Source organism: Bos indicus x Bos taurus, chromosome 29, assembly GCF_003369695.1.
Source record: "Bos indicus x Bos taurus breed Angus x Brahman F1 hybrid chromosome 29, Bos_hybrid_MaternalHap_v2.0, whole genome shotgun sequence".
Lineage (NCBI taxonomy): Eukaryota > Metazoa > Chordata > Mammalia > Artiodactyla > Bovidae > Bos > Bos indicus x Bos taurus.
In genome coordinates, this window is record NC_040104.1 from 5,115,731 (window position 1) to 5,130,655 (window position 14,925).

Genomic DNA, 14,925 nt, shown 5'->3' on the forward strand with positions numbered 1-14,925 from the left:
CTTGGAGACATTTTCCATAAACCTCACTTCACCTCTGAGTAACGGCTTACTGCTACTATCAGAGGTGATATGAAGCAACGTGGGTTTTAGTCTCCTCTCCTGATTTGTCTACAATGGTAACTGCTAGCTCACATCGGGTTGTTTTCTAATCTTTGCCATTACAGTGACTATTTAAAAACATGTCTTGTTAGAACAGGGAAAGCAAGTCTTTCAAGTCGGGGGGTGGAAACCTCCACCCCATTTTTTCAGGAGACAAAATGAAACAACAGTAAGCAAATCAAAATAAGTGTAAGGAGACATGAAATCCATGGTTAATACTCAAAGCTGACAATATCATTCAGGAAAACTACAAAATGATCAGTTGCTGTTGCTCAGACTAATGTAATTAACAAGACTGACAGTCACATCTGACACACCTACCCCTAAATTTACAGTACTAGATTAGCTCCAAGCGGAATGTACGTTCAGTATCATCTATTAAATGCAAGGTACATGCAGTGTCTCCATAACGCTCTCCACGGAGGTGCCCCTCAGGAACTCCCGGGCTCCACCGTCAGCACTCTGCCCCTGACTCCCTGGGCCATCTCCTCAACCCACTTTATCATCCACTCCTCCTCCCAGCTCACCCAGGAGGAGAGCAGGGAGGAAGAGGGTGGTGCTTCCTCGTAACTCAGAGCTGTGTCTACATCCCCCCCGTTGATTTTTCAATCTTGTTTAAGGCACTGTATTCAACTGGGAACATGCCTCACGCCCGGTCCTCAGGTGGGAAGGATGGGAGAGCCGCGCACGCACTCACCTCAGGGAAGACGTGAACTCTGAGAAAGAAGCCCAGCCTGTCTCCTTCGTCGGCATAGGCTCCTCCGTGCTCCAGACGTCAGACCCCACGGAGTCTAAGGGAGCACCGTGCGTCGTCTCCATGGGGACATCAAAGTTGGCTGACCAGTTGGGTGCTAAAAAGGGGAGGAATTCCACTTTGAGAATGCTTCAGTAACTTAATGTAACACAAGCATTTTTCAAAACCAGATGTGCAGTGGTAAGTAAAGAAAAAAGACCGCAGGTGTGGGGCAAAGGGTATTCTAACGGACTGCTGGTGGGAGTGGATAAGCCACAACCACGTGGAGGGCCATTCGATAACGCCTATTATAAAACTGTGTGTTTCCTTTGATCCCTTAGCAATTCCCCTTTCTGTGATTTTTTTTCCAACAGCGATTAACACACAAGGATACAAAGTCACACAGAAAACAATACACTGATGTTAATTTCCTGACTCTGACAAAGGCACCAAGGTTACATGAACGCTTGGAGGAAGATGGGTGCAGGGCATACAGCCACTCCCTGACAATCTCTGCACCTTTTCTGCAAATCCAAAATGAGTATAAAATCAATAGTTTTGTAAAAGCATGTTAGTACTCAATCACAGTAAACTGGGAACAGCCTCAAGGCGTCCCACCCACCCCCAGTCCACAGTGGTACTTCTCACAGCTGCCCTCACCCGAGCACGCACAGCAGCGGGCTTCCCGTGACACGAGGAGGAGTACAGACTTAGTCTCTGCCCGCCCCACCGCCATTCTGAAGTGACAAAGGTTTCTGTATCTAATGAGAAGAGACTGGGAGCTCCTGGAGAGCCTCAGGATAGGGACTGGGGGAGTGGGGCAACCGAGTGCTTAGAGGGTTGGAACTTTTGGCCCTTCCCTACCCCCCCAACAACCTTCTAGAAGGGTAAGGGGCTAGAGGTCAAGTTAATCACTAATGACCAAAGATTTCACCAATCATGCCCCCTTAGCAAGGTCCCCATGAACACCTAAGCTGCAGGGCTTCGGGGCTGGGGACAGAGGTGGCAGATGAGACTCCACTGGGGACCCAAGTTCCTGCCCATGGGACCCTCTGGACCCGTCCTGTTCATCTGTAGCCTTTAATATATCAACTGGTAATGGTAGGTAAAGGGTTTTTCTGAATTCTATGAGCAGTTCTAGCAAATAATCAAACCCAAAGAGGTCATGGGAACTCCCAGTTTACAGCCAGTTGGTCAGAAGTACCGGCCGGGGGTGGGGGCGGGCGGCCGACTCGCGGGGCGAGCGAGCCCTAACCCGCGGGCCTGACTCAGACGGTCAGTGCCTTGGCTGAGCTGTGTGGGAGACTCACACATTTGGTGTCAGGAGTGAAGTTCTGAGAGCAGAGAGGAGCTCTGTTCCCGCTGGCTTGCTAGGTCCTGCAGGCACGGGAGAGTGCTCAGAGATGGGGGTGGCGGGACCGCGCGCCCTGTCTGTGCTGCTCCTCTCCTGCTGCGGTCTGGGTCCTGCCGGTCTCTGTCTCTGTTTATATGTCGCCACCCGAGGTGTGTCCCTTCAGACGAAATCAGGTCTGCTTGCTCTCATCACACACCGTGCTGTTCCTTCTCAGTACCCCATGCTGAATGCCCAAATGCTTGCTGCGGACGAGCTGGCAGTGGGGACCACCGCTCTTTATCAGGGATGCTCTCTATCACAACTGGAGGCTCCAGGCTGTAAGGAAGGAATGCTAGGCTACGGGATCCGCGAGCTACTTGGGGATGCTCCTCAAGACAAACGACCAAGAAGGACCTGTGTGTAACAGAAGTGCTCCAACCTACAGACCTTCCCGGGACTCCAGGCAACTTACTCAGCTCCCCTGGGCTAGCTTTCCTCATCTTTTCACTTCCGATAAAACCATCTACTTAGTCCTGAGGGTTAAATGAGGGCCTCATCTAGCAGGTACTGAGGGAGGGCTGTTTCTGAGCTTCCTGCCCTCTGGTCTGTGTACCCACGCGGCAGGGCTCCATGGGCTCTGAGAAGAAATAGGACCTTAATGTCTGAAAACCTCACCTGCAACCTCAGAAAGTCAAGAAAGTGAAAGTGTTAGTCACTCAGTCATGTTTGACTCTTTGCGACCCCAAAGACTGTACCCTGCCAAGCTCCTCTGTCCATGGGGATTCTCCAGGCAAGAATATTGGAGCTTGTTGCCATTTCCTTCTCCAGGGGATCTTCCCGACCCAGGAATTGAACCCTGGTCTCCTGAATTGCAGGCAGATTTTTTACCATTTGTCACCTCCAGGGAAGGTGACAGGTATTTCTGCTGCCCACCATATGCAAAGTTCTGGACTCACTCCATCCAAATAAACCAGGCTACACAGAAATGACTGTTGTTAGTCATTTCCTATCATCATCATCCCAGGACAGTCTTTCCCAGACTAGCTCCCCAGAATTACTCTAACATTAACTGTTGAGAAACTCTTCTCAACAGTCAAGAAAAACTGTGGAAGAAGCCGCAGAGATTGGGTGGACGGCGGAAGCTCTCAAGTCAGAGGCTGAGGCAGCTCAGAGCCCTGGAGGGGAGCACTCCCCACCCCTGGTCCCACCTCAACCCCAGCTGACCTGCCAGTGCAAAGAAAGCTTTCCCAAGCAGCAAGGTCAGGAGGGCTGAGACCTGCGAGGCCATGCCCTGTGGGTGAACATCACACCCCCGCCCTTTGTCTCTCCCTGTCCCCACACCCAGCTCCAGAGACACCAGGACAGTGGGAGTGAGTCACACCAAGTGTATGGTCTCTCCCCAAGACACTTACCACCCACTCAGCGATCTCACAGATCCACAGACTCCAAAATACCACTCAGCCTTAACAAAGAATAATAAAATCCTGCTACACACTTGAACATGGATGAACCTGGAGGGCACCATGCTAAGGAAAGTAAACCAGTCACAAAAAGACAAAATACTCCATGATTCCACTTAGGATGAGGTCCCTAGAGGAGTCAAATTCAGAGACAGAAGGTAGAACGGTGGTGGCCAGGGGCTGGGGGAAGGGGAGTGGCGAGTGCTGTTTATGGGTATAGCTTCAGCTTTGCAAGGTGAGAAAGTTCTAGAGGCTCCACTGCACAACAGTGTGAATACACAACACTACTGAACCACACAGGTGAACACACACGCACACACACACACACACACACACACAAGCCGAGAGCTCAAGGCCTCCAGCCGCCTGCCCCCGCTCCTGATGAGCCCCCGCTGTTTCTCACATCTCACACTGAGTCTCGCTGCTGGTCTTCCTGTCCCCAAGCACACTTTCCAATCCAGCTTTCACACTGCTACCAAGAGTAATCATGTCAAAATAGATAAATTAACGGGATTCTTAGTAAAATCCTTAGGAGGAGGATTACAACCTCCAAAATAAAATTCTCCTTCCGGCCTCTGGCCTCATCTCCACCATCCCACCCTTCCTGAGCTGCAATCACCAGCGACGGGTCCCTGTGCCTTCCTAGGAGCAGTTTTCCTGCAAGCGGACTCATCCTTACTTGTCCTCGGGACACACCCCGTCCTCTGGGAGGGCTCTGCAGAGGCCTGGGGGAGCGGGGTCCCCGTTCTCCCCACACTCTCCATCTGCTCTGAGACCCTGAGGCCCTGGAGGCCGAGCCTGTGCCCCAGCTCCTGGCACACAGCAGGAACCTGACACAGGCCGGCTGGTGTGAACGGCATCATGTCCTCCTAAAGGTGGTGAGCCGTGAAGGAGAGAGAGGACGGGGACCACGCGGGGTCTGCTGGATGCCTGCCAAGCTCCGAGGTCACAATGAGGTTGAACCTGACCCCCCAGAGTGGGGTTTCAGCCTCTAGAACCGAGGCATAAAAACCCTCCCAGGCAACAGGAAGCACTGTGGCCTGGAGGAAAGCCCCGGTATCAACCTACACGGCTACTTCATGTGAAAATCTGTCTGAACTTTTAGGCATTAACAGTATTTTTTTAAAAGGCCAGTCAACTTAAGTCTTCTTAGCAAGTGGTAAAACATAAATAAGCATTTAGCTGGGAAAATCTTAGGATTACAGGATTCATAAACTGTGAAGACCCTGTTTAAAACTGCTCCGTGAGGTACTTCCTGTGGTTTAGGAGCACTCCTGATTCTACAGTCTTCCCTCATCTTCCCAGAAGCTACAGTCTCTCCCCTTCTGCTCCAGTTCCCAGTCCCTGCAGCCGGAGGATGGACCTACAGATGTGTTGCTGTCCTCTACCCAGATGCACACAGAGGGCTTCCAAACCATAGAGACACCCTCTCATCAAAGGTGTGACTGGTTCCTCCCATCAGGCCTGGCCCCCGAGACGTAAACCTCCAAGGGAACTCAAATGACACCGTGTGCTCCCACTTAACTACCCTTCAGAGGCTGTCCCAGGTTCTGGGGCCACCTCCACACACAGCGCTGACAGAGAAGGTGGCGACTTACGTTCGCTCAGGTCTACCTCCATTTTGTCCTCCGTGTTGGCAGTGCTGGATTCAAACAAGTCTTGTTTTGCTCCATCTTCTTCCTCAGAGTCTGTACTTTCCTCACTGTCTGTACTCCCCGAGCTAAGGAGAAAAGTCCAAAATATTACTGCTGCACATCGGCCCCCAGCTAAATCCAAGGTTCAAAAAGACATCCCACACAAAAACACTGTGCTGCGCTTCACCTGGGTCCCACGTGCCTGTCACTGTCAGGACTCGCCCCACCCGGGGACCAGTGGCTACCAGTGGGGCTGTGCTTGCAGACTGCTGGGATACCTTGCAGCTGCCTGGTGTGGAGGTGCCCCCTGGTGGCGAGAGTCCGCACTTCCCTCACGACCAAAGATGCTGAGCTGCTTCTCACGTGCTCACCTCCTGTTCTCAAGCATCTTTAGCCTATTTTACGGAGAAGGCAATGGCAACCCACTCCAGTACTCTTGCCTGGAAAACCCATGGATGGAGGAGCCTGGTGGGCTGCAGTCCATGGGGTCGCTAAGGGTTGGACACGACTGAGTGACTTCACTTTCACTTTCATGCATTGGAGAAGACAATGGCAACCCACTTCAGTGTTCTTGCCTGGAGAATCCCAGGGAGGGTGGAGCCTGGTGGGCTGCCGTTTATGGGGTTGCACAGAGTCGGACACGACTGAAGTGACTTAGCAGCAGCAGCCTATTTTAAAAACTGGGCTGTCTTTTCTCCTTACTATAGAGTTTGGAGAGCTCTTCATATGCTCTACATTAATGAGATACATGATTCGCAAACTTTGTCTCTTAGTGCATATGCCTTGTGCTTGCGTTAACATTGTCTTTTGAAGAATATCAGTGTTCAATTTTGATAAAGCTTAACTTACCACAATTTTTTTTCACGTATAGTGCTTCTGGTGTTCTATTTCAGAGATCTTTGCCTCACCCAAGGTCACAAAGATTTTCCAGTACTAAAGTTTTCTGTGTCTGATTCAGACATAAGATCCATTTTTGGTTACTACATATACATAGTAAGCGTACAGAGAACAAGGTCATTTTCCCATATATAATGCCCAACTACTCTAGCTCTGTTTCTTCAGACGCCTACCCTCTCTCCACTGATATGCCTCTGCACTGCTACCATCAATCAGATGTCTGTGTGTGTGTGTAGGCCTATTTATGGGCTCTCTATTCTGTCCCCTGATGTACCCGTCTGAACTACTGTACCTAGAAGTCAGGCAGTGTTAATACTGTTCTTTATGAAAGCTGTTTTGGCTATTCTAGGTCCTTTGCATCTTCACATAAATTAAAAAATCAACTTATCAACAGCTACCAAAAAACCTGCTATGATTTTGTTTAGAACAGCAATGATTCCAGATCAATTCAGATCTGGGGAGAACTGGCATCGTAATAATATTGTCTTCCAAATCATAAACATTTATCAAGCCTTGATTTCTCTCAGCTGTTCTTAGTGTATGAGCCTTGCACATCTTCTGTCAGATTTGTACATATCTAATATTTTGATGCCACTGTGAATAGTACTATTTAGTAATTTTAATTCCAATTGTTGGCTGCAGTATGTAGAAAAACAATTACACTGATCCAAGATTGTGCAATCTTGCTAAACCCACCAAACTATTCTAGGAGTCTTTTTGCAGATCCCAACAAACTTTCTACATAGATAGTCACGTTGTCTGTGAATAATGGTAATTTTTACTTTTCCTTTCCGATCAGATACCATTTATTTCCTTTTCTTGACTCACTGCACTGGCTAGCGTCTCTAACACAAACTGAAAAGCAGAGGTTAAGAACAGGCATCCTCATAGTGTTCCCAGTCTTGGGAGGAAATCATTTAGTCTTTCACCATTAAGTGGGATGTCAACTGGTAGGTTTATGCACAAGCTTTAAGCAAACTGAAGACATTCCCTTGTCTCCAGTTTGCTGAGCAGCCCTACCAGAAGCAGATGCTGAATTCAGCCACATGCCTACTGACTTTCAAATGTTAAACCAAGTCTGCACTACTGGAATAAATCTTGCATGGTCATGATGCACCAATGCTGCCGACATTTCCTAAGATTTTTAAAGAAGCTTTTGTACCTGTGCTCTTTTCACACCATATAATGCAATGCCAGCTTCTGGTATCAAGTTACAAGGAGGTGGCTTCAGACAGTGAGATGGATACTATCCCCCTCCTTTTCAATTTTATGAAAACTTCCGTAAAAACTGCTGTGATTCCTTCCTGAAACCTTTGGTAGAATTCACAAAGTCCTCTGGACCTTGAGTCTTTGTGCATGTATGTGAGAAGTTTTACACTAAAAATCCAACTTCATCAGCAGACACAGGACTATCTGGGTTATCGTTTCTCTTTTTGGTTGAGGTTTGGTAGTTTGTGTCTTTCAAAGACCACCTAAGCTGTCAGATTTATTGGCAAAGAGTTGCTCCTTGTATTCCTTATTATCCTATTAATATCCATGGAATCCATGGTGATGTCACCTGTCCTGTTCCTGATTATTAATAATTTGTATCTTTTCTCCTTGATCCTTCTGTCTAGGAGGTATATCAATTTTATTAATCTTCTCAAAGAACAACTTTTAATTATGACCCATCGATTATCATGATTTTCTCTACTGTTTTTCTGTTTCATATTTCAGGCCATTTCTTATGGTGGAAATTGAGGTCACAATAAGCTGTGTGGATCACAATAAACTGTGGAAAATTCTGAAAGAGATGGAAATACCAGACCACCTGATCTGTCTCTTGAGAAATTTGTATGCAGGTCAGGAAGCAACAGTTAGAACTGGACATGGAACAACAGACTGGTTCCAAATAGGAAAAGGAGTACGTCAAGGCTGTATATTGTCACCCTGCTTATTTAACTTATATGCAGAGTACATCATGAGAGACGCTGGGCTGGAAGAAACACAAGCTGGAATCAAGATTGCCAGGAGAAATATCAATAACCTCAGATATGCAGATGACACCACCCTTATGGCAGAAAGTGAAGAGGAACTCAAAAGCCTCTTGATGAAAGTGAAAGTGGAGAGTGAAAAAGTTGGCTTAAAGCTCAACATTCAGAAAACGAAGATCATGGCATCCGGTCCCATCACTTCATGGGAAATAGATGGGGAAACAGTGGAAACAGTGTCAGACTTTATTTTTGGAGGCTCCAAAATCACTGCAGATGGTGATTGCAGCCATGAAGTTAAAAGACGCTTACTCCTTGGAAGGAAAGTTATGACCAACCTAGATAGCATATTCAAAAGCAGAGACATTATTACTTTGCCAACAAAGGTCCGTCTAGTCAAGGCTATGGTTTTTCCTGTGGTCATGTATGGATGTGAGAGTTGGACTGTGAAGAAGGCTGAGCGCCGAAGAATTGATGCTTTTGAACTGTGGTGTTGGAGAAGACTCTTGAGAGTCCCTTGGACTGCAAGGAGATCCAACCAGTCCATTCTGAAGGAGATCAGCCCTGGGATTTCTTTGGAAGGAATGATGCTAAAGCTGAAACTCCAGTACTTTGGCCACCTCATGCGAAGAGTTGACTCATTGGAAAAGACTCTGATGCTGGGAGGGATTGGGGGCAGGAGGAGAAGGGGACAACAGAGGATGAGATGGCTGGATGGCATCACTGACTCGATGGACGTGAGTCTGAGTGAACTCCAGGAGTTGGTGATGGACAGGGAGGCCTGGCATGCTGCGATTCATGGGGTTGCAAAGAGTCGGACACGACTGAGCAACTGAACTGAACTGAACTGATTTGCTTCTTCCTTTTTAATGTAAGCAGGTAACGCTAAAAGTGATCCTTTAAGTACATTTCAGTTGCAACACCCACTTCCCGATAAATACTGAGTTCCCATTTTCTTTCAATTCAAAATACTGTGTAAATTCCCCCTTTTTTCTTTAATTCATGTGTTATTTGCTGCTGCTGCTGCTAAGTCGCTTCAGTCGTGTCCGACTCTGTGCGACTCCATAGACAGCAGCCCACCAGTCTCCCCCGTCCCTGGGATTCTCCAGGCAAGAACACTGGAGTGGGTTGCCATTTCTTTCTCCAATGCATGAAAGTGAAGAGTGAAAGTGAAGTCGCTCAGTCGTGTCCGACTCTTAGCGACCCGGTGGACTGCAGCCCACCAGGCTCCTGCGCCCATGGGATTTTCCAGGCAAGAGTACTGGAGTGGGGTGCCATTGCCTTCTCCACATGTGTTATTTAGTTTCCACATATTTAGAGATTTTCTAAAGATCTGTCATTGATTTCTAATTTAATTCCACTGGGTCAGAGAGCATATTTTATATCACCTGAAATCTTTTTTTTACTGACTCTTGCTTTGTGGCCCAAAGACGGTCTCTCTAAGTAGTTCGTGTACACTTGAAAAGAACCCACACTCTTCTGTGGAGTGCTTTAAAAATCCCCAGTCAAGCTGGTTGCTAGTATTATGTAAGTGTTATATACTTTTACGGCCTATTCTTTGTATCAATTACAAGGGGAGGAGTGTTGAAACATCTAGTTGTAACTGTGGAATCTACTTCTCCTTGCACTTCTATCAGTTTTTGCTCTGTGTATTCTGAAGCCCTGTTATTAGGAGTGTAGATATTGACAGAACTGGCATGCTCTCCTAATAACCACTTTATAACCTTTTAATCTTTTCCTTTGAAATCTACTTTAATATTAATAGATTCCTCTACCTTTTAACCTGTTTAAATCTTTTGTATTTTAAAATTTAAGTTCTTAAATAATTTAAATCATTTCCCATAGGTGGCAGTAAGTCAGGCCTTTTTTTTTTTTTAATCCAATCTGACAAGATCTGCTTTTTATTTGGGGTTTTTGGATAGAATTTTGAAAATTGGTCCCAATGCGTATCATATGACATGACTCTGTCTCCTCAAGTAAAATTAAGTTTTAGAAACAACTTTCCTCTCCCCAGGGAAACTTTCAGATTTTTATAAGAAACAACACTGCTCTGCTGCTCTTATGACTTGTCAGGGAACACTCCTCAAGGCACCGTATGACGGCACTCCTCAGCATCACTTCCCCGTCACAAGAGGCTGTGTCACGACAGTTCATGAACTACATCAGAACACTTGGCGCACTTCCAACAGGTTACCGTGACTTGTTCACACTGCAGACAAGTGAGGTGGTACCAACTCATACCAGTTAACAAGGGCCTTTCTAATCATGACAAAAGCACTGATCTCTGGGTCAAATGTGTATGTGTGGAGAGGCAAATAATACTTGTTTTATGCACTGGACACTTACTACTATAACAAGCTATCTCTCACCTTGATCGTCTTTGGGATTCTGGTGTAAATGCAATATGCTTTTCTTCCCATATATCTTCCTCATCAGAGCCACCATCATCAAATTGTTGTATTCTTTCCTTACAACATGCTTCAAACAAAGCAATATTTCCCTAAATGAGAGGAAAAAATATTTAAAAATCAAGTTATTTTCTGCAAAAGTTACCAATGTAAATCATATTCTTCCATGTCGTTTGGAAAAAAAAAAAATGCCTATCACCTATACCAAAGTAAAATATAAGCATGTAAAGTCAGTTTCTATGTAAGTAACAACAAAAAGGCCCCCCCAAGGACTGGCTTCAAAATTAGCGTACAGGAAACTGAGACTGTCTACAGACAGGCTCTCTTCATCTAGTGAGAGCAGCGTTTTCGTTCAAGAGCCTGCCTGGGCCACCCGCCTAGCACGCAGTCCCAGAACTACCCTAACAGCAATAGCAACCTGTACTTCCTCTGCTCTTACAAGACCAGCTACGCAGTGAGGAGTGTCAACATCCAATCACTTAGTCTCCGTCTTATCAGAACAGCAAACAAACCAGTGGTCTCTCATGCTAAGTGACATGAAATCAACATCGTGCCCATTCAAATGACACTAACCCCATGTCCATCTGTAGATGTGGCTGACTTGGCATTAGGGGCTGGCCCTCATCTGGCCCAAGTTTCTCTCCTGGTGACATTCAGCAGATGCAACAGGCAGCAGGTTGGAGTCAAACTGCTGTCTTTGAAGCCAAATGTCTACACTGGCTTCATTAGCCCTGTCACATCTTAAACAAGGGCAGCAAATTTACATGCCTATGGGGCTAGGCAGGCCACGTGCGTGGCTAAAGTCACCGCCATCTAAGACAAAGGCTCCTAGAGTCGGGAGCCCCGGCGCACACAGCACCCATTCCCACCAACTGACCTCTCGTGTGCCTCGCTACTTGAGATCAGCATGAATACTTACACTTTCATTTGTATTAAGAGTAAAGTTGATGTCTGACACCCGATCAAAGGAAACACTGGAAACAAAAGAGGAGTGCAACAGTTATCTACAGACTCAGAAACAGTACTCATGAAATCATTCAAATTTACAGTATGACAAAAATCTCCATTAGTAAAACCAAATTATTTACATTAAGTGATCCCTCCTCCCTCGGTATAAGGAATTTACACAGGATGGGAGGCCTGAAAGCCTTCCTTATAAACGATGTTTAACAGCCATGGTAGAAACCATGGTTCTATAGACCATGCTTGCATAACCCCAAAAAGGTTATTTGCAGATAACAAACAGGTTGAAATATGAAAAAAGGGTCACAGACACTGTCAGACCCTGAGCTTTCTCCAGATAGACAAATGCATACATAAAATACACACACCCTTGAAGTCTTACATTATAATATGGCACAGATGGGACAAAAACAGGGATTAAAAGAATTCCTAGCCTTATGTGTAATTTTTGAGTAGGTAGGGCTATCTTAGAATCCTTTAAGATCTGTTTGAATCAAACATCATTCCAAGTATCCCATACAAATTCTAAAGAGACTGGATTCCAAACCAGCAACTCTTAACAAATGGGCCCAGACAAGCAGGTGCTGAGACAACACACGTTGGGAGGTGGGGGCTGGGGGCTTCAGGCTCTGCTGTGAGTGCTCCCGGGGTGCAGACAACCCCATGTGTAGAGTCCTTGTTCTTCTGGGGCTGAAACGAGCTGATCCTCAGGGCAGCTGACAGCCTCTCCACTGCTCTACTTACTCACAGTGGGGCCTCCAGGACTTCCCTGGTGGCTCAGATGGTAAAGCGTCTGCCTACAACGTGGGAGACCCAGGTTTGATCCCTGGGTCGGGAAGATCCTCTGGAGAAGAAAATGGCCACCTACTCTACTACTCTTGCCGGGAAAATCCCATGGACGGAGGACCCTGGTAGGCTACAGTCCATGGGGTCGCAAAGAGTCGGACACAACTGAGCGACTAAACTTTCCAGGCCCTGGGCCTACACGGCATAGTGTTTGCCACGATCAGAGGGTGTGGAAAAAGTCAGCTTCTCGCCTGCTGTAAACTGCAACTTAAGACAAACAGCAGCCTCCACTGGCTATAGTTTAACCAACGCCCAAGCATCTATTGCTGGTGGGTGTTGATGACCCTGCTCAGGGCGCTCCCGTGAGAGAGAGCTCTGCTCAGAGAGCTGCTACACACCTCGAGCAAACAGTTCATTTATAAACACGCGCATTTCCCAAGGTCAGGGGCTAGACCACTTGTCTTCCTCTCTGTGGATGGCTCCCACAGCAGCTGTTTGTGGATTCTGCACAACTCTGGGCTCCTCCTTCCCTGACTGCCTGGCCCTCAGGGGCAGGGAGCCCAGCCCCAACTCCACCTTCCAGTTAGTCACTCAGAGAAGAGAACACAGAGTGCAGCCTGCTCAGCCACAGTGTGGCTCTGTCCACTGTGCTGTGGAAGGACCAGACCTGCTCAGGCCACTGAACTGACAGAGGGATTAACCACTGCAGACGCTGCGACCCAGCGCCAAAGCCTAACAGGGAGGACGACCTGAGTTCCCGCCAAGCCCGAGGGCCGGCTCTCCTATGGGAGTCGCATTCTGCTCCTTCAGTCTCTGGGTGACTCAGGCTGATGGGCTGGACCTGAAGGAACACCTGGAGGGCAGACTCCTCCCAACTCACAGACACAAGGATTCCCAGAACTCACAAGAATCACCGCCTCTTACAGAGGGCAGGAGTGGAGGACACAGAGAGCGTACTCACTTGCCAATGTCATCTTGATCTGCAAACTTCTCATCGTTGAAGCCAAACTGGTCAATAAAATTGGACGTCATTTGTTGCATCTGATAATCAGAAAAGGCCTGGCAACCCCAGGACCAGTGACAGTGATACAATGATTCTAATGACATTCTACATACTATATGCCCATTTATTTTCCAGAACCGCCCTTATTTATATGTAGCCATAGGGCTTAAAAAGTTGGTGTGTTCTTTAAAAAAAAATAATAATAATTTCAGACACAATTTACCCCAAAAAGGAAATGTTTGGAATTTTGTCCACAAATTATTCTAATGCACATGCCACGTAAGAAGTGTTAAATGACCACTGTCCTCTATTCTGAAATGTCTTGAGAAAGAGGTTTGGGTCTGGTTCAATAAAGTGATCAAGTGACATGTGACAGTCTGAAATTATAAGGTGTATCGGTCACCTCTGAACACAGCCAACCTTAAAACCCAACAAGCGGTAACCACCCACCCTCCCTTTCCGCATCTCCCCACCCCGTCCACTACAGCAACATGGCAACAGAGGAAAAACGACTAGTGAGCACAATCCCAGTTCTACCACACCAGCTCCAGGGACGCTTCATTTTCTTAAAAAAAAAAAAAAAATTAAGTCTCAGAGGCTAAGAAGAGTACAAAGTAACTACTAGCCTACCTACCTTACAGAGAGGATAGAAAGTTTAAACACTGATCAGAAATCACTCTGAAAAACCCACAACACTGAGAGATCCACGGAGGAGTCAGCTCTGTTTGCTACACCGTTTCTACAGAGCACCAGGGCTCTCCTGAAGAAGGGGGAATGCTATGGACTCCGCAGATGCTGCTGTTCTAACTGTGAACTGCAGCAGGCCAGGGGGACGGTGCAGTCAGCAAATGTGCTCCAGGCTCGTCAGTCAGGGTTAAAGAGACCAAGACAAGCAAGCGCCTCCTCACTCTGCTGCAAGCAGCCCATACGGAGATGAGCCGTGTGTGCGTGTGCGCTGCACGTGGACAGAGCTGCCCATGACTGTGTGGGGGTTCAAGCAACAGCTGTGGCTGGACTAAAGGCATTGGCCCTGAGGCCCCTGCCAGGCAGGCCACCAAGCTCTCCTGCGTTCTCCTTTGAGCAGGGCCCACGGATTCCACCCTGCAGAAATGCCTCTGCCGTTAATTCCTGATGATTCATTATGGTGGCAGGGAATTATGGCATGGATAATCCAAATTGTGGATAATTAAAAAATAAACCTTATATTTGGCTTTGGAAGGCATCTTTTCCTTAGATCTAACTTTTTTAGATATATAATTTACTGAGAACCTAAAACCTCGCTCGCGTTTCTCTAACTCGACACCCACCACTCCCTGCTCACTGTCACACCTTCAAGCTGCCCCCTTTCCTGCCCAGAGACGACACTGCCTGAGCACCTGAGGGCTGGGGCAGGCCCCTGGTGTGCGCATGGTAAGGCAAAGCAAGGCTCTGGGAGTCTGGTGCGAGCACAGGGCAAGGACAAGCCCTAAGAGGCTGGGCGAGTTCTGGATGTACGAATATGAAACATTATGCGTAGAAAGAAACCAATTTGTCTGAATCGTTTTATCTCCTAGAAGGTAGGACACACGGTCGGTAATGTCAAAGTGCAACAAACGATCACAAAGTCATTCTCCCGAGCAAGCGGTGTAAATTGGGCTCT

General features: G+C 47.2%; 1 protein-coding gene across 15 annotated transcripts in view; it reads right to left on the bottom strand.

Moving 5' to 3' along the window:
* PPP6R3 (protein phosphatase 6 regulatory subunit 3) overlaps positions 1 to 14,925 on the bottom strand; it is a 125,271-nt gene that overhangs the window by 13,772 nt on the left and 96,574 nt on the right. For 11 of the 15 annotated variants that reach the window (XM_027531753.1, XM_027531745.1, XM_027531754.1 and 8 more), the window contains 5 exons: positions 13,245 to 13,342; positions 11,454 to 11,508; positions 10,496 to 10,626; positions 5,224 to 5,345; positions 797 to 950 (listed from right to left, as the gene is read on the bottom strand). In XM_027531753.1, coding sequence (XP_027387554.1) covers positions 797 to 950; positions 5,224 to 5,345; positions 10,496 to 10,626; positions 11,454 to 11,508; positions 13,245 to 13,342 — 560 coding nt within the window. The remainder of the gene's footprint in view (positions 1 to 796; positions 951 to 5,223; positions 5,346 to 10,495; positions 10,627 to 11,453; positions 11,509 to 13,244; positions 13,343 to 14,925) is intronic. The other 4 variants (XM_027531758.1, XM_027531751.1, XM_027531752.1 and 1 more) reach the window with 1 other exon arrangement.